At 39.0% G+C, this 20445-nt stretch overlaps 1 protein-coding gene across 2 annotated transcripts in view; it reads left to right on the top strand.

The window, feature by feature from the left end:
* The window catches only part of NEGR1 (neuronal growth regulator 1), a 624711-nt gene that overhangs the window by 398826 nt on the left and 205440 nt on the right, over positions 1-20445 (top strand). For both annotated transcript variants that reach the window (XM_060773729.2, XM_060773730.2), the window contains exon 3: positions 13162-13287. In XM_060773729.2, coding sequence (XP_060629712.2) covers positions 13162-13287 — 126 coding nt within the window. The remainder of the gene's footprint in view (positions 1-13161; positions 13288-20445) is intronic.

Below are 20445 nucleotides of genomic sequence, written 5' to 3' on the forward strand. Positions count from 1 at the left end.
CACCCTTACAACCGGCCTCCGCACGCCATCCTCCTCCTCCTCCTCCTCCTCCTCCTCCTAGCTGTGTTGCAGGAAGTGTCAGGAGGAGGAGGGCGCAGGAGCCGGAGCCGATTGGATGGCGTGCGGAGGCCGGTTGTAAGGGTGAGCGCGCGCGCGCCATCCAATCGGCTCCGGCTCCTGCCACGGTGCACTGCTGGGGTGCTTGGGAGCGCCGGATTGGCTCCCAGGCACCAGCAGCACTCAGCAGCCTCCATCCCATTAACGACACGAGCTGAAGCTCGTAAAATATATGGGGCTGCTGTTTCGATATTTTTAAACCCTTCCGGGTTTGAAAATGTGTTTTGAAATCGCGTCGGATATGGTAAAAATAACGATTTAATTACGAAATAACGAATTAACGAACGAAACCGCACAGGCCTAGTACCTACAATAGACAGAGTAGTCAAAGGGCTATGTAAAGAAAAAGCAAATAGATCTCTAAAGAAATGTATAGGGGACATCGCTTGTACAATAACAAACAACAAAACAGGTGCTACTATGATGTCCCTCTTCTTGGAACAACATCATTTTGTTACAGACCTCTGATTTTGGCCAATAGATAAGATGAGGTTCTGTCAAAGACCTGTCTACAGAATATCTGTTAACACAGCCACTCACTGTCTCAATCAAAGTCATATATAGCAATCAGCCAAATAAGGGCAAAGCATACAAAATAGTCCAGACTTCTTTCCAAGGGTCAAAACCAAGCAATCTCAGCAACTCAAACCAAAGTCAAAAATATAGTCCAGTCCATCTGCTGCAATGTAACTTGAGCCCTGCTACATGCACAATGGAGGACCTTCTTGCAGCAACACCAGAGGCATTCCAAATGGCCAGCTACTGGTCAAAGGATATTTAATCAACTACCAAGCTTGCAAACTTTGTGTTTTGTTTGTTTGTTTGTTTAAAAAAAATGAAATACAACTGTTTGGTTTGCTCCTGACACGATAAATAAATCAATGTCCAAAGAGTTCACCAACAGACATTCAGACTATAGCAGTTTCACAGCATTGCTCCCATCCAGGCATATAGTTGGGGGGGGGGGGGGGTGGGGCCTTGAGGGGCTTCACCTCACCCTACCCCACCCCGAAATTCTCATGGTGGTCGACGAGAAGGCCTTACTGGTACATTATTTAAACTGTTATGTTTATTTATATCATGATCTGATCACCATGCTCAATATATCCCATATGCATGGGGGTATTGGGATAATGATACAAAAGGTTTGCTAGGGTAGACCCTCTTTCACTCAGACTCACCCCCCCCCCCCCCCCGAATCAAACTCAGCTCCCCCCGGCTACGGGCCTGTTCCCATCAATTTCTAGTTCCAGTCTCCAGCTATTTTTGCACTTTCACACGTGCTCTCATCTGTTGGTCCTCCTCTGAAACAACCGATTAGATCTCAGTTGGATGGCATCATTCCTTAATTGCAGCCTCGCTCGAATTCTTAACTCCTAGTCTGCTTCCTGAAGCTTCTGATCCTGCCCTAATTCTGCATCCCTACTTCCCTGCGACTCCTAGACTTGCTCTTCAGGGGTATATTCCTCAGTGTCAGGCTGCTGCTCTCTGCTTGCTCCTGACTCAGATGTTGGGCAAAGGAGCCCTTCATCTTCATCCTCATCACAACCCCTGACAGATTCTTCTGAAAAATATTTGTCCTTATTCATCATCAAGAAAACATTTACTTATGGTGGCCATATGAATGAGTCCTCCAAGAATCCCAGTCTTCATCTGCCCTGTTCGGATCTTGCAAACTCTTTGCTTCCTGGACTGCATCAGTTCATTCATAGTACAGTCTCCCTCTTCTTCTACTGCCTTTCACTTCCCCAAGCATTATCATCTTTTCCCAATCAAAGGAAATAGGAAATATCAGGCATATGATTTTTATAGTATATGCATTAAAATTGTGACAATTATTCAGCCCATAATCATGGTGTCCAGCCATCTTGTCTTGACACAAGATGTCTTTCCCTTTAGCACATATCTATGTGCCCTTGAATATTATCTATGTTTGTTCTACCATCTGCTCACAAAATGTTCCAAGAACTTCAGCTTTTCATAACGTTGCATTTATCCAGCTTGGTTCTGGTTCAGAAATGTTTGAAGTTTGAATATAAGTCAGCATGTAGAGTCTATTGTTATAACCATGTGATATTATTGTCTTTTTTATCATTTCATGCAGCCTCCTGAAAAAAATCTTAAGAGCATACATCAAAATGAATTGGCCTTTGATCCTAATAAACTATATTTTAACTATCTTGTGGCATGTCTTTTGTTTCTGTGGGTCCTGTTGAATGCTTCCCAGCTTTTATTTCTCATAGTTGTCATAAAGAAAGTTCTGACCTTTAGCTCAGGATGAGGTACACTAAAACCCAGATTCTCATTAAATAGCGTTGGTGAGGGCTGCATCAGAAAACAGCAAAGCAGCTCACCTGCAAATGGGAAGCTGGGTTCATTTGTAGAGAGCAAGAGGGGTTTGTTCCACATGACTAGGGCAGCAATTTTGTTTGAGTGAAGGAAACTTTGCATTTAATAAAGTGTTTGTAAGATCAATAGGGTAGTCTGGCACAAAATCATACGCCTGAGTGTAGTTTGACATGCAGTACCTGAGAAGTTCTGGCATGGTTAGAATATATTTCTTTTCTTTTCTTCTATAAAACTGATAATTGGGTTTTAGAACACCAGGGTTCATGCTGCATGTTCACAATATTTTAATAAGCTGGACAAAAGTGCTTGGCAGGCAGGTCCCATTGATGAAATAATATATAAGAAATATCATTACTGATATTGTCAGCTTGGTACAATGCATCTTCAAATATTACATTTCTGAAATACTGGGGCACATCAGTCTGTTAAGATGGAGACCTAGTCGAATGTAAATTGGAATAAATACCTATAAATATATGCCTATACATATGTCTCCTTCATCTCCCTCATCTGAAATGCTCTAGGTGAGAAGATTTTTAGATGTTAGATTAGTTTAAATTTTGAAATACCTGTATTTGCATCTGCATACAGAAAGAGCAATAGGGGAAGGGAGCTAGTCACTCATCCATTGCCTGGTCATTTTTTCCTTAAGGAGAACTGATTACAAAAGTCCTCTGTAGGGATGTAAAAAGTAGACATCCCAGATGTTCTCCCAACTATCCACACATTTTGCCTTTTAGCAAAGTAACTGAGAAGAGGAGGGAAATTCCTGCTTCCTGCTGTCCCCTCTGTCCTTTTTTTCGTACTCTCTAAGCTAGATATAGGTACCAGCCAATGAGTGGCTCTACATTTGCAATTGTAGCTTTTTTTCAAGGGGTTCTGTCACATTGCACACCACCATTGGTGAGGCAGAAGAGGGTCATTGATGTTCCTGCAATGTCTGCCTTCTAAAGGGGCCTTGTGTAAATGAAATCCTTCATCTTTCTCTTTCCCTCATCAGGGCTCCTTGAAGAAAAGCTCAACCAATGCTGGAACGGGTGACTAGCCCCCTTCGGTCCAAAGGCAGTTTTTCAGATTTCAGGAAAAGGGGAACTCATATATTGGTTGTTCTCTTTTGAGATGCCCATATTTAACAAATCCAAATAAGAGCTCTCCCACCCATTTAGTTTTCTGTCAAAACACAATGTGGCCAGCTGTCTTTAGATCAAGCCTTATATGTGTTCTTTTTTTAATGCATTCTCATTTAACAGTAATAATAATAATAATAATAATAATAATAATAATAATAATAATAGTGCTTTATTTATAACCTGCCCCATCTCCTCTGAAGGACTCAGAGTGGCTTCCAATAAAAGCCACATTCAGTGCCAATAACACAAATAACATAAAAGGTCCAGCATGATCTGGCAGTTTACAGAATTATATCACAATGAGAGGTGTCACTTTTTTCTAACAGGAATCAAAATACATTTAAATACTTTGAAATTTTGCATATTTCTGATTACCTTTGAATTATCTTCATAAAAGCATTAGCCTAAACTGAAATTTTGATGGCCAACTTGGCTACTTTTATGTTTTATTTTTATTTCAATTTAGATATGCAATCATTCACCTGTTGAATTTCTGCCAATTAGGCAACAGTTGACCTACTTGAGCCAGGGCCTCAAGAGGACATTAAAATACTTTTCATAATGCCTCATCACAATAGAGCATGGATCTACTTTAAATCCTGTGGCTGCCTCCTGCAAAATTCTGAAGTTTGTCGTTAAGTGAGAACCTCTCTGGTGGAGTGGTTTAAAGGCCCTCCCTAAACTATAAACCCCAGAATTCTGAAGGAGGCACCAACCAGATTTAAAGTGGATCAATGCTCTAGTGTGATGAGGTCCTATTACGGAGTGCTGTCTGTGCTTGATGAAGCACTGGATTAGCTGGATTTGGGAAGAACTCCTGTGCACCTAATCTTGTTTTGTTTTTTAAAGCCATTCTGAATCAGTCCAGGGTTAACCCAGCCTCTGTTTCTAACAGTGATAAGTCACATAATCCCACCAAGCAAACCCAAAATCCAATGGGTTTTTCCTGTAGGGATTATTGCCCAGCATCCATGTAAACATGGAGGTGCTGCTTTGCATTGTGAAGGTAGTACATAATGTGGGTGGTGGTGAAAAATGAAACATAGCCCATGTTTTTATATGTTTATATGTTTAAGGTACTTATGTCAGTGCCTAAACTTGGCAACAGTTTTAACTGATCTCCTAAGGGAGTGAATGTGGCCTTGCACAGTTTGTCTCTTCCAAGTGTTTTCTATGTCATTTGTTGTTATGCTGCACTTGAAACGTTAGTTTCCTCGGGTGGGAAAAATCAATCACTGAAATTGTGCCCACATGTAAACAATTTGCTTTGTAGAAATAAACAGGAAATGTTTGACACATTTCCCCATATAATCTGGAGCAATTCCTCACCACTCTCTCAAGAAAAAAAATTGGGGACTCTCCCCACCCCCTACCTAGTATAGATTTTTTTAAAAACAAAAGGGAGGAAACATGCTGAAGTGCAACTTTTCAAGGATGTCATACTGGCCATTTATGATGTCCCTAGGCCAGGTTCAATAAACATTCCATGTGCTCCCTTCTGTCTTCAACAGCCGTCTTGAATTGATTGTGTGTGTTTGCACAGTCTTGCAACAGCTCTTGTGAAAGAAAGCTGGTCAGAATTATATTGATTGATTTCCCACTATGTAATTTTTATAGAGCGGTTTGACCAGTCTGACTCAACACATATCATTATAGGCAGTTTTCTCCCCAAATGTACATTCAAAGCTAAAGTATAAGAAGACCATGTCAAGCAACATCACTGACCACCCTTTAGGTTTTCATTAGACCTGTCCTTGAGGCTATGGTGGTGCATTCATACATTGAAAGAGAAGGCTACAAACAAATGAAGTCTGTATATTTGGTATGTGAATGGATTAACAGTAAAGCTGCAAGTTGCTGGGATAATACACACTATTAATAATAAAACAGTAATAAATTTAATGTCTGTCTCTCCTTGCAGCTCAAGACAGAATACAACAGGTTTAAAACAGAGCAATAAAACCCATTTTGTTATATTAAAATACATATAACAAAATACACACAAGACCATGCCAATAAAATGTTGGCTAAAATTCACAAGCAAAAATTGACTGGTCAGGTCTGCCAGAAGGGCTAGAAACATAGGTTACAACTAGTGAAGCTGTAATATGGTTTTGGCACTAATCAGAGGTGCAATAAAAACTGCCCCAGTATGGTCCAAAATATGAAATCCATTATAGAAGATAGACATCCATGGGTTACCATTATAGTGATATAACTGTTTTAGTTGAAGCATAAACCAAATCAAAAGAATTTGTACTGGGCTGAAATACAATTAGGTTAGCACAATATGGAGTGAAGTAGCACAGTTTGAAGTACCTGGCCCAATCTAGAGACTTGAACACCAAAAATAAATCAGGAAGTGTGTGATCAGAATCTTACAGGTGGTGTAAATTGATATATCATCCCATGGTGGTCCATGGTATCTTCTTTGGGCCCATCCACACAGGCCTTCAAACTGAGACCTGTCTCGGTTTTAACAGAGGTATCAAACGACACTTCCAGTAAAACTGAATTAATTCTGAAATAATTAATCACCTGGTATGATCTGGACCTTAGATAAGATCCAGGTCTTACTAGGTGTCAGCCCTGTGTGAATTGAGACCAGGAATCATGTAATATGATCCCAGGCCCAATTCGCACAGCCATCTTGGTTTTTCGGGCTCCAGAAGCCCGAAAAGTCAAGAGAGCACCTATCTCCTCCCCCAGAACTCCAAACCAACCCCCCAATAAAAAATGGTTACGCAGCAACCATTATCTTCCTCCTCACACCCTCTTAATGCATAAAAATGATGCACCAGGAGACGGGGGCGGGGGCGGGGGCAGTTGGTCAGATGAGAAGTATATGCTAGAGGACCAAGAGATAATGACTCCTGGTTGAAATGCAGCAATCACAAAATGTTCTAAATTCTCTAGCCTCTCCAGTCATTTATTGACTATGGGGATGGCCTAGTACCATAAGGTCAGATTTTGCTGGGTTAGGAGGGGAAACTTGGCAAAAGTACACCATGGAACTTTACATTCCACTAGCATTTTGCAGAATCTCAGCCCAATATGACAATATAAATGAGTTCGGTGAGCAGTTTTTGACTTTTGAATGATAGGAATTTGGAAATGCTCCTGAGGGGGTGAGGAAAGTTATTGACCTTGAGACTGGTCTTGGAGTTTTTGCCTTCTCCAGGGGCATTGCAGCTTGAAGGTTGATAGTCTTTGGTCACACCTCCAGTTTGTTGCTGATCTAAGAGCAACACAGTTTTATGGTGAGTTTCTCTTTGGAAGCCATAGTGTTTCCACCCATGGAAGCTGGGGGTATGATCTAGATGAGACTCCTTTTTAGCTTTTGTTTGTTACTAACAAATATTTAAATAGATGGCAGTAAAATTGCCCTTATTTCAGCCTATGTCTTGTACAGGTAGTCCCCAAGTTACAAAAAAGATTCTGTAGATTCATTCTTAAGTTGAATTCATATGCAAGTCGGAACAGGGAAATTCGTTGTGTCACCCCAGCCATGTGTCTCTGTGTGTGTGTGTGCATCATTTGGATAGCATAGGGAAGGGTTAACAGTACACCCCTGTGGAATTTGTTTTGCTGTCTGTGTCCCTGTTCAGAAGATTTCACCTCGCTTTCTGTCCCTGTAATAATTGGATTTTGAAAAATGTGGCTTGTTGTGGAATCAAGGATTGGGGATAAAATTTCAACGGAGACACCTTTTCCCCATGGTAACTCTTTTAGGAATGAATTTACCTTCTGAGGGGTAGATTTTTTTCTCATTTCCTCTTGTTCATAACTATGAGTCATTTGTAAGTCATATGTTTGTAACTCAGGGACTGCCTGTATCTGGTTTTGACATTCAATTTGTTGGTCCACAAAGCAAATGCTTGGATGGTGTGAAGTTAAGGGAGAGAAGGGAAGCAGACCTGTTTAAACTGACAACTCTACTAGGCAATCTAAATCAAGAATCTTGTGATTAATGTACAATTGCAGTGTTTATGGGAAGTTTTTCATAAGGGCATTATTATTATTATTATTATTATTATTATTATTACTGTTATTGTTATGTTTGTTTATAATCCACCTTTTCTTTCCAAAAGGAGACTCATTAGAATTATATGGTCAATTATCATGAACTTCTTTTTATTTGTTTGCTGGACTTAGTTGTTAATAGCAATTTATTAGATGAACTGTGATGAGAATTTGGCATTAAATTATTCTTTTTTTAATTTTCCAACTTTCTGTCTTCTTGAGTAGTTTAGCTGCATCCTTTCTTTACCATTCTTGATTTTTGAGTACTTATTTGTTTACCCCCCCCCCCATCTCTCTGAACGTTATTGTATTCTGACAATTGTTGTTAGATATCTGATTTGCTTTCTCATTTTGATATAATTTTATTTAAAAATAACATTTCTAGTTCTTTTACTTGACTATATGTAAGATTCATATTAGTCAAGCAAGCAAATAATTTAATTAACTTATAAAACATTATAGTTTTAACATTTATTACCATTAAACTACACAATAGTAAATGGTAATTTAAGCCAATTCACGTGAAATCTCTTTGTAGCAGTAAAGCAAATCTACATGATGCTTCTAGGGACAGAGTTAGAACAGTTTGTTAATATTTACCATAAGACTTCCACATAAGATTTTGTAATTTTGAATGTAGTGAGAGCTAGCCTGATTCACTAAAAAGACTTATAGAATCATAGAATCATAGAATCAAAGAGTTGGAAGAGGCCTCATGGGCCATCCAGTCCAACCCCCTGCCAAGAAGCAGACTAAGGTTTCTGATAATTAAATTTGACCTTTGCTGTACTATACAGAGTAGTAGTAAGTCAACTCTGAAAGCGCTTCCAGACAGTGCCAAAAATAGAGGGCAAAAAATCCCACACAGACCTTTTAATCCCGGTATTGGGTCCCCCACTATCCTCACTGTCAGGTATTTCTTCAAACTGAAGCAGAGTTTCTCAGCTCAACGACATCACCTGGCACCAACTTATTCTGTTATTCTGTTCTTATATACACTTGCATGAAGTAATGTTGCATTCATGCTTTCATTACCTTATACACTTAATGCAAACCTAACTTCAGGGTTTCATTATCCTCATATTTAATCACTGTAACTATGACTTGGCACTTTCAATACTTAAAGTAACCCAACATTTTATCTTCAAAATATTTTAGTATATTTTAAAACTCCAACACTCACAGGCTTCCTCCATATCAAAACAAGATGGAGAGCAGAAGGGGGACATCCAGCAGAAGGTTTTTTTTTTTAAAGAGCACTCTGTTCTGTGCTGGACTGTATATGCACACATGAAAATATCTTTAAATAAATATAAGCAGATTTGTATGTGCACATATGAGGTCCAGCGCATAACGGAGTGATTTAAAAAAAAAACTTCTGTGGGATCTCTCTTTCCTCCAGTTGTTAATTCAAGCTCTGTTTAATATTATAAAGTTTAAAAGAAAGAGTTTCAGAGAGTTCTAATTGCTCTCATTTTGTGCATACTTTAAACCTGTGGTGTATCTGTTTGACAACCAGATCAGCTGTTTTAGACTTTTTTAAAGTGCATGTGTGCTGAAGCAGTCTCCATGGGGGGGGGGGGGATAAAATCATATGTTTTTCGCAAGTGTAGACATATACAGTGATATGCAGAGAATATATGCCTTTTTGTCCAAAATTGGGATATAAGCGGACCTTTTTAACGTGTTTTTCATCCATTGCAGTGAATCAGTGTGGATTTACTGCTAGCATCATTTAACTGCCAGCCCCTCCTCTTTAACCCGGTGTCTTCCTCATTTTAGATGCTGTGTAGAAGGGCCCTGAATATTTGAGGTTCAGTGTTGAAGCTTCCATACCCTCCAACAATCCTAATTTTGCAGGGATAGTCTTGATTGGAACCCTCTTTCAATGGCTTTAAAATGTTTCAGTTTCTCTATTTTCCCCCCACTTTCCTTCTTTTTTCTTGACTTACTTCAGTTTTAACAATGGAGTTCAAAGGGCAAATGTAGTTGCACTTAGTAAAGTAGGTGTAGAAGAAAAGAGGAAAGAGAGAGAGAGATCTGGCTCATTTCAACAAATTCAGCCATAAGCAAACTGTTGCACCCCCATGTCTTCTTTTTCATTAATAACATTTGCCAGCTTGACCACACTTTGCTGTTTCTTGGTTACATGTACCACAGTTTTTGTACGCAAAATGCTGAAGACGATGAGATTCTGTACTTTTATTCTTTAATGGGCTCTTCTTTATGCGGGGGGGGGGGGGGGGAGGTGTAGTGTTAAAGCAAATACAGCATGGATTGGTAAGAATGAGTACTGAGCTAAGTATATGTGCTTTTAAAACAGTATCCCTGAAGGAGAAACTGTTAAAGATGTTTAATACAAAGCACTCTCCATCTGTCTGCAATGGATAATTTCCTCTTTAAGGTTATCATATCACAAAATTCCTTAAAGTTGTGTGACATCATGCTACAAAGAAAAACATATTAGTTTCTCAGTGCATGGAAATGGGAGGACTAGTGATCTGGGTTTCTGAATCATTCTTTGAAATTAGGAGCTGGATCAAATCAAGTCAGAACCAGTCTAAACGAAAATAATACCTGATTACAATGAGGCTTCATGGCAAATAAGGGTTTCTATAGCTCAAGGCTTGATGCTCACTGCTGAGGAATGGGATAAAAAATTAGGGAAAGAGTAATGCAGAAGCATTGCAGTAAGTCACACAGCAACTAAATGTGTTAGGAATTATTTTGTTAAAGGAATGTGTTTTCAGGAAAGGTGAAAAAAGGATGAGAGAAGCAGCCTACTGAAGAAAAGATGATGGCAAAGCTGTTCAGGTTCAGGGAGTTTCCCTACTGATTTATCAAACAGAACTGACATTTGGGTTCCTAACAAACAGAAACTTTTCTAAATTGGTCCCCATAGGAAGCGCTCTTACAGACAATGGACAGAACATAGAATAATTGGTAGGAGAGATTCCATTACAAAGAAACCTTCAGAGCACTGACTTCAAATCACTTGAAACACCATAATCCCAGTAAAATAAAGGGTCAATTTTAACAAGGAGACCACAAAGAACAATTTAAAAAACCATTATGACCAGGACCTTGTTGGTAGTGTCAACATTTTTTCTAAAATGTTCTCCTTATGAAATCCAAGGTTCTTTTAGTATTGATTCAGGAAACAATCTCACTCTTTGTTACAGCAACAGTTGTCTGAATACTGTACTGTAGCTTGTGCACTTTACTGTATCATGTAATATACAGGTGTATATATTTTGATATAAATTACCTGAATTAGTACTGAGAATCTCTCATTTGATTTCATGGGTGTTTTTTAAAAAAACATAATGGTTGAATACTACCTTGTGGATCCTTATAGTAAAAATATATATGGAATAATGTATAAACGATAGTGATTAAGCAGCACAGCTTTAGAAGCAAGACTCATGCTTGTAGCAAACTGTTGATATTAGATGACCAACCATATAATAATGAGACCAGACACAGTTGGATTAAACAAGAACCAGTGTATAAATATGAACAAAACCCTTGGTCTGCCTTGAGAAGTCTCATTCCTCCCCACCCAAATCCCAGGAGCTGTGGAGACCAATTCAGAGCTGAACCCCTCACCAAAAGGGTGCCAAAAATGAGCACCAAATTCTTATTTTTTTCTTTCCAACTGCTTGCCAGAAACAAAAAAAAACAGGCAGCTGCTTAGTTTTTTTCCCCCACAAGGCCAGTCAATAAGACACTTAATCCCTATTGCAAATCTCCCAGATATATCAAATTGCCTTCAACTGACTAATGAATTGTCATCAATCCTATAGAAGTCTTAGCAGTGAAAAACAATGGGCCCTTCTACACTATTATAAACCCCTGGATAAACTGGTTTATTTTAACCCAGTTCTTCCTGAGTTGCTGTCCCCACCCCCAATGCAAACCCCAGGCTTTCCCTTGAGAGGGTGGCTAGATGCCACCCTGCATCAAGCAATGAATGACCTGGGAGAGCATCCAGCTATCCCCCAGCCCTCCTTTCCCCCTTCAAAATCTTACCTGAGAGGCCTGCCAGGAGTGCAGGCCCCTCCTGAGGGTATTCCTGATGCATGAAAATAATGTGTCAGGAGGTGGTGGGGAGGAAGGAAATCCCTCCACCTCCTCTCCTCCCCCCACCTCCTGATGCATCATTTTCGTGCATCAGAACTCTCTGGACAGGCCTGTGCTGCTAGCAGGCCACTCTGGTAAGGTTTTGAGGGGGAAAGGAGGGGCTGGGGGGAGGGAGTGCGCACCATCCTGCTCCTTCAGACTCCAGGAACCTGAAGAACCAGGAACGGCTGTGAGACTTGACCCCCTAGGACTGCGGAAGTCAATCCCCACAGGGCCCGGAGCAAATTGGGAAATCCCAGAACCTCACCGTACTGATGCCCCCTCCCCTCTATTTGTTCCATTTTGCCAGTAATTACAGGCAACATGGAGGGGGCGTGGGGTGCCTTGTGGTGGCCCGCATGCCTGCCCTCCTTCCCCCATTACATAGGCCATTAGGGCAAGGTGTAATTCCTTCTCCCATCAGACGGGAAAGTGCAGAATCACAGCTTGTTGTATTGCTGGGTTGCCATTTCCCCCATCCGTTGGAGCTACTCAAAAGACACAAGGCTCTCTGTAATTGGCAAGGAAGCTCCTTGCGACACTTCTTCATTACTTCAGCCATCAGTGGGGTGGGGCCGCGGTCTGTGTCATGTGATGGCATTCATCAGGATCTGTGGCTGAAGAGAAGTTATTTAAAAATGGCTATCAGAGCATTAGAGGACACACATGCATCTTGAAAGTAGATCTCCAGCATCTAATTCATTTAATAGACTGATGACCTGTTTCATTTCCCAAGTTTTTAATAAAAGGTCTGCTAAAATATATTGAAATGTTCTAATTTTAAGTGGCTTAGGAATCTATTTTTCTTGTTATTTCTGCCCCAGGCACTGTATCTGCTGTTTAAAAAATGCCCTGCAATCGTTCTCCTTTGTTAGCACATGAGAAGCCTTTGTGAAGCAAAAAAGGCTTCAGTAGCAAACATTATCGCTCAACATGTGAGAGATTTGTACAGACACAAAGATGAGTTTAAACGTGTAGGAACTCAACCCATTCTAATCGTGTTCCTCTGCCCTATGACTAATCCTATGCAGCCCTGGTATGCCATGAGAGGTGTATCCATACATGCAATATCTGAAATCCAAATTGTATCACAACTGCTCAAAAGTAATGCCCATTGAATTCAGTAAGACTTATTCTCAGATAAGTATGCCCAATAATTATTTATTTCTTTCTAGTATTTCTATCCCATCCTTCTCAACCCCCGGAGGGGCACTCGGGATGAAAAGTAAATATCAAGGATGTAGATGTGTTAAAACAATATCTAGGAAATGCTGCTTTGTGAGGATATTTGACTGTTAAAACTGGTTACGGAAACTTTATTTTTGACAGTGCCATTGTGGAACAAATTAATTTTACCTAATTTGGTAAAGTGATTTTGGATTAAGGAAAATTTCAGCTGTTTCCCATTTTTTCATTCCAGTTTCTCCAAAGATAAGTCATATCTCAAACGACATTGTGGTGAATGAAGGGAGCAACGTTACACTGGCTTGCTTGGCTACAGGAAAACCAGACCCTTCCATCTCATGGAGGCATATCTCTCCGTCGGGTATGTACTAAACCTAATCTGATTCATAACATTTTCTCCCTTACAACATATACAATTTTATATGAAAGGATAGCAAAATCTCAGGTTCCAATGTAATATTATTAAGTATAAATCTCAATTTCTTTTTATATCTGTTCAAAATGCCTAATTGAAACATTCAGTAACTTGAAATAATGATGAAGTCCGTTAGTCTGCCATATCACTTAATAATTTTCATTTTAGGATGATTATTTTGTTTCAAGTATTAGATTTGAATTCTGAATATTTTTTCTGTCACAATTCATGTTTTGTCTGTAGAAAGCTAAAGTCAGCAAATGACGGAATAAAGATTAAGCCCGTTTCCAAATGTTTGTGCCCCAAACACGGGAAATGAATTGCCTCTACCCATCCTATATCTGTGCGTTTGCCTTATTTCTCCAAATCATTGAACACTATATGGATTCAGGTGATGGAGTTGCGACCTAGGTTGCCTGAAAGCAATGCTAATCAGCACTTTGCTTTACAGAGAAGGGCTTGAAAGAATTACTAATAGTGACCTTTAAAGGAGCAACAATTAAACCTTTTAAAGTGACCACCAAGGGAGTAGAAAAATCAGTTACATCATAAAGGTGGTCTTTAACTAAATGTCAAACAAAATTGTGTTGGAAACCATGGGGAGTCTTTCAAAGTGGGAGCCTAGGACTTGAGTCCACCTTATGGCAACAGAGGACCTTAAGTATCACTGTTAAAATGACATTAGCAGAACCATGCCACTAACTCGCAGTGCAACTTTAACACAGAGAGGAATGTGAGGTTTCTCTCTCTCTCTCACTGAACCTCTGGAAAAAACCCAGCAATATTCAAGGTTTTTGTAGCTATAAATCAATTAAGGCTACAGTTACATTCTAGCTGCACTTTGGCATAAACGCCTGGAAATGAATTCAAGTTAAAACACTTATTAGTGTCGAATGAAGCTGAACCAATAAAGGTGAAGCATTTATTCCAATAGTAAGGAAAAGCAAACACTTATCTGGAATTTATTACTGCTGGGAATGAGTTTGAATTTTTTTTATACATCCTTTCATGTATATTGAAAGAGGACAACAAGTAACAGATATTTATTCAGCTTCTACGTTCAAGGAATTTTTGTTGAATCTAAAAGTACATCTACACTGTGGAATTAAGCCAGCTTAAAAGCACTTTAACTGCCATGGTTCAATTATATGGACTCTCAGGAGCTATAATTTTACACGTTTTTTTTTTTTTTGCCTTCTCTGCCAATGAGTGCCAGTGTCTTGTCAAAGTACAAGCCCAAACATTCCATAGCATTGAGTCATGGCAATCAAGGTGGTGACAAACGGTAGTAATCTGCAGTCCAAATGCACCCTGATTATTCAAACACCAACCGTAAGTAGCGCAATACCCCCACCCCAAATATAAAATTGCAAACATCTCAAATTAGTGCTGGACAGAACCTGAGGATCTCTGAGATGGTGGGGGGCTGCAATAGAGTATGCTTATATTGTAGGCTCAGCACATCTTTGAACTGTGGTGGGCTGAATCTATGGATGCATACCTTATGGATATGGCAGGTCAATTATATTCCATTTTTACACCAACAAATACTCAGGGTAACTAACAACTATACAAATACAGCATGAAATATATTGCATCTACCATTGAAATATAATGCATCTACCATTTCTATTAAACAGTAAACTTCCATATAACAATTTCCTTACTTCTGTAACAGAGGGCTCAGTACTTTTTCACATTTTCACTTAAGCTTGAAATCAGCATAATGAGCATGGCTGGTTGATACTTCATGGCAATCTAACTGAGATCTACCAGCATTTCATGGTGAAATAACTCTATATTTATTGAAGTCCACAGAAGCTTGTGCAATATGGATAATTCTATTTCCAGTTGTCATTTATTCCAGCTCACATAAAAATGTAGCTGAAGAGTTCTATGGATCCACTTGAATGCAACTACAGCAATGAGACAATCTATTCTTGCTGTTATGTACCTTTGAGTCATTTCTGACTCATGTCAACCCTATTATAGGATGTGTTTCCCTCACCAAATTGTAGAGGCTAAAGAGTAGACAAAATATGGCTGCCACCCCATTTACAGTGGTAATGTAATGCTAAAATATTCAAATCTTATATAGTCATTGTATATAAAATGTAGAGGAGCAGGTACCTGTTAAGCATTTAATGGAAGGTTAAATGCTTACAGCAAAAATCCAGTTGAGAGTACTGCTCTGGAAAAGGGAACTGACCACAAAAGCTATGTTTTAGTTCTATGGCAGTGGTTCTCAACCTGTGGGTCTCCGGGTAATTTGTAATTTGATATTAGGGACACCATGAAAATTGTGGATGGTCCAGAGTCTGGGAGTGTCAGTGCAGAGAAAAGGGGACCGATCATTCTCTTTTGCTGCCATTGCCACTCCCAGATCTCCCACCTTTTTCTTCTTGGTCTTGTGGGCACCTCTATTGATGTCATTACGGGGTGCCCATGACACCCAGGAACTCTCATGGAGCTCTTTGGTTATCTGGGATTGACAATGGCAACACAGGTGGTCCAATGAGGCTGGTGAAGTTTTATCCCAGCTGGACTGTGTGGATGCCAACCTGCCACCACAGATTCAAGATGGTGTATGTGACTGTCTCTGGGACCAATCTTTAGCATTTCTGCTCTAGACTGGCCACAAATTAACTGGCCAGGTTACATGAGGCCCAAATAACACTATCATCAACAACCTTGCTCAGGCCTTTCAGATCTAGAACTGTGTCTTCTCTGTTTGAATTTAACCATCTGTAATGTGACTTTCCTCTTTTTCTACTGTCTTCCATCTTGCCTAACATTTTCATACTTTCTAGGGAGCTATGTCTTCTGATATGGATAAAGTACATCAGCCACAGTTTAGTCATCTTATGGTGCATCCATAGTGCAGAATTAATTTGATAAAAATTTTACTTCCAATATTCAATGCTATGGAATCTTGGGAGATGTAGTTTATCAAGGTCGTATGCCTTCTTTTGACAAAGTATATTCATGCCTTACCAAACTACACCTTCTATGACTCCACAGCATTGAGACATGGGACATTAACTGCATTAATTCTACAGTGTAGATGCATATTCATGTTCAGTTGTGAAGCTGAACAGTGAAGAAAGCTGATACGAAGAAAGTCAATTCACTTCAGATGTAGTCCTGAGAAGAGTTCTGAGGATACTGTGGCCTGCTAAAAAGACAAATGAAAGGGTCCTAGAGCAAATAAACCTGAATTATCCCTAAAGGTTTACAGCAGTAAAGTACCCATATAAGTGGAAATTGGGCTAGATATAGAGGTCGAAGATCAAAATCAATATGTAGCAAGATAAACAAAGGAAGAATTGGACTAATGTGAATATTCAGTTCCCTGCTCAGTCATAGAAATCCACCTTGGGCAGGTAACATGCAATCTCAGAAAACCCTGTAATAGGTTTACCTTAGGGTTGCCATAAAACAGAAAGGACTTAAAGGCACACAACAACAGTGGAGAACTTGTCAACAGAATCATTTGACCTAAGACAATAAGAATGTTGGTCATAAAACAGTAATTTTCAACTTTTCTGAATCCAATATCCATACTTATTCCAAACATCTGTTGACTTTCTAGCTACTACTCAAATTAACATAAAGCACTCTATAGGATAGAATATTAATTCATTTCAAAGTTATGAAATGAGATACAAAATTCCATAATTCTGAGTACAAATTATACGATGTAGCTTAATTTGTGGAGGGGAAAACTCTTGGTAGACAACTTCTGCTTGGCAGAGATTGGTACTTTTTTAATAGAGAAAAACTGATAGTCTAATATGAATGAAAATAAACTGTAAAGTTTTTTTTAACTTAGTACATAAATTAGAGCATGCAGTTTTAATGGGGCATGTTTAACTTGCAGTCATTATGTAAATTCATTCATTATTATAAATATTCATTATCTAAAGCTATTATGTAAATCCACCAAATCTACACATTTAGTGTAACACTAGAAGGAACATGGTGCAGAAGCTTGTAATCTGAAAATCTTATATTGTTGAAATGTCATCTGAATAAATTGCAGGTATTAGTTATTTTGTTCTGACATTTAAGAGCAAAGTGCAACATCAATAGCCGAAGAATGAAACTGGAATCTTAAAGAATTTGGGGTTGTCTGAAATATAATACTGCCTTCCAACACTTGTATGCTCAGCATGCTTATTATAGTTTCCATTTTAACAAGCGGGAACTAGAAATGTTAGTCAGAGGATAAAAGGTTCAGTGTTCCCCAACCTTTCTCAAAGCTGCCAAGGAACAAAGCTCTGCCATTTCATTTTAGGACTTGCTTATGCATTACCTCTGTTACACAGCTATGTATTGAAAGGGTCTGCATGTGTGAAAGCTCAACATTGTTAGTGCTATGATTTGGAAGGTCAGTGTTTTACTCTTCTGTCCTATACCTATGAGTTGCCTTTTGGAGCTTGTAGCAATGCTCCAAATGTCCACTTCTACTTATCTTGACCGTATTCTATTGTTTGATACACAATGGTGGCAAAAAATATTATTGCTAACATAAAGAGCCCATTTTAAGTCAGATTTTGGTTTCAGAAATAATGTGTGAAAGGTCCTGCGATGTTGAATCGGTCACCAACCATTCTGGTGATTACAGAGCCTTTCCTAACGCTCTCCTTCCCTTTTACTAGAAGGAAAGAATGAATCATTCTGTATCCATGCTGTGTCCATTTCTCATAAGCTCATTTTCTTCATGGTAATGTGCATCCATCCTGTGCATAATTTCCCCTAGCATACATCCTGTATATATAGCTTTCCCAAATATACACAATTTTACATGCCATTTTTAAGGCAAATAATCCTGTTGCATATTTTATATTGGCTACAGTTTTAGTCCTTCATTGTCAGTAAGTCAAACTCATCTAGTGCACGAAAATGGCAGAACAGTTGGTTCAGATATGTTTCTAGGTGAAAGTACATTTGAAGAGAGAAATCAATGAAAGAAGTGAGAAATACAAAGGACATGTAAAGTGAGCTTGAGAGAAAGATGAGTCAAATAGTATTCAGGCACTATTCTGAGCCCAGTAAAACCTTGCAACCCAAATTACACTTTTTCTGCTTTGAAAACTTGATGCTTCATTTGTGTCCTTTGATCTAAGCTCATTTATACATAGCTAATGTGAAGAGGAGAGACTAAGGTAAGTCTCAAATGAACATCAAAAAAGGTTTCAATTCAGAAATCAGTCCAAGTGCCTTCCAGCCAAGAAATATTGACTTGACTCCCTTCAGGGACTGGTCACAAAAGGGAAAGGAGCAATACACTTATGTAAATGTATTCTTCATCTTAAAAATATAGATAAGATTAGTGTATTAATAACTGAACATGTTAATAAACATGTTTACCATTAAATATCTATTATATTAATGACCTCATTAGATGGGCCAAATTTGGTGGCATATGCCGGCTCCACTTCAGTATTGCCACTGAGCCCGCCAACTTCTATCCCATCATGTACATCTACGTCTGGCAGTGCTCCATGGAAAAACTGAAGAGGAATGAGCATATGACAGTGACACAGCAACACAGGAGGCTTCCAGTGTTGCATTAGGATCAACAGGGAAAAGCTGGGCAGTGGATGCTTCCCACTGTAGGATGGGGTAAGGGGAAAGCCAAACCATGTGGGGCAATGGGTTCCTTATGCCCCCTACTGGGCACTACTGGGTTCGCCACGATTCATGGCAATTCTGGTGGCAAATGTAATGAGGTCCTAAGAACAGAAAGAAATCTACACAGTCTCCACCTCTGAAATATTGCTGATGTGTTCCTTCCATTATTTTTCTCCCAGAAATGTTTGAGTGCTCATACTTATTGTTTCATTTTCAGTGTGTATTGTATATCCACTCACCCTGTTATATAGACAGCCTTGGTAGCCCTTGCAATCTGGAAATACATTGTTGCTGAAAGATGTCAGTTTAGCCTTAGGAGAGCTCATAATGGCTGATGCTAAGAAATCATAAACAGGAAATGTAAGTGTGTGGTCAAGCTAGAATTAGGATGCTTACTGCATATTTTAAAGAGATGAATGTCTGCAACAACCAGAAATAGTTTGTCATTTCAAAACAGCACATTAATAAGTTTACTTGAGATCTTCCTATACTAAAACAATGAGCGTCTCCATTATCTGCAATTAAAATAAAATAATACAAAGAGCAGAGGTGCAACTGTTCCTGGAGAAGTGGGGGAGAGAGGAAGAGGGAAGGAGGGAAATTGGATATGTTTAAGTAGCAGATAAGTATTGAAATGTAAAGGATAGGAAAATGGGAATCATCAAAATGTTAGGAGAATGTATGGGAAAATTTAATTCTAATGGTGACTGTGACAATGTTATAATTTTCTTACATAACCAAATTTCTTATGGAACAGATACGGATGACACATTGAGGAATGAATGCAGTTTTACACTACTTTTAACTGCCATGGCTCATTGCTATGGAATCTTGGGAGTTGGAGTTTTCAAGATACTTAGCTTTTTCTGACAAAGAGTGTTAGTACCGCACCAAACTACAGTTTCATTAATCCTACATTGTATATTTACCCATAGGTATACAAATCTTGGTGCTTGCTCTCATTTATGTGAAGGAAATGAACAGTAAGGTTTTTATTTGATGCTAAATTAGACTGATCATTAATTCGATAGGAAGTTCAGGGGTAGAATCAATGCCTATTACAGGAATTAAGAATCCTCTTTCCAAGGATGCATAAAAAGTAGCTCATTGCTGTTACAATCAGAGCATCTTAACTCAGGCTTCCCTGGTAGTAATGGAGACATTTTGTAATCCAGTCCATTGCCAAGTGAAAAAAGTTCATACTTTCACTGTGTATTTAGCAGTGGTTAATAGAGATACCTGGAGGGAAAGATGATAAGAAGGGGTGTTTGAGATTAAGGCAGCCAAGGGCTGCCAAATTAGTTTCTGTTAATAATTCCAGACACTTCCAAGGTAAAAAAAAATGAAGTAAGGAACACTGAATGAGTTTGAGGTATTTAAAGGCTCTAGTAATTTTTCACATAAGGCAGGTTCAAGATCTTTCTATAGTTTTGAGCATTTGACAACAGTTTAGATCTACAAATTTAA

Source organism: Anolis sagrei, chromosome 4, assembly GCF_037176765.1.
Source record: "Anolis sagrei isolate rAnoSag1 chromosome 4, rAnoSag1.mat, whole genome shotgun sequence".
Classification (NCBI taxonomy): Eukaryota; Metazoa; Chordata; class Lepidosauria; order Squamata; family Dactyloidae; genus Anolis; species Anolis sagrei.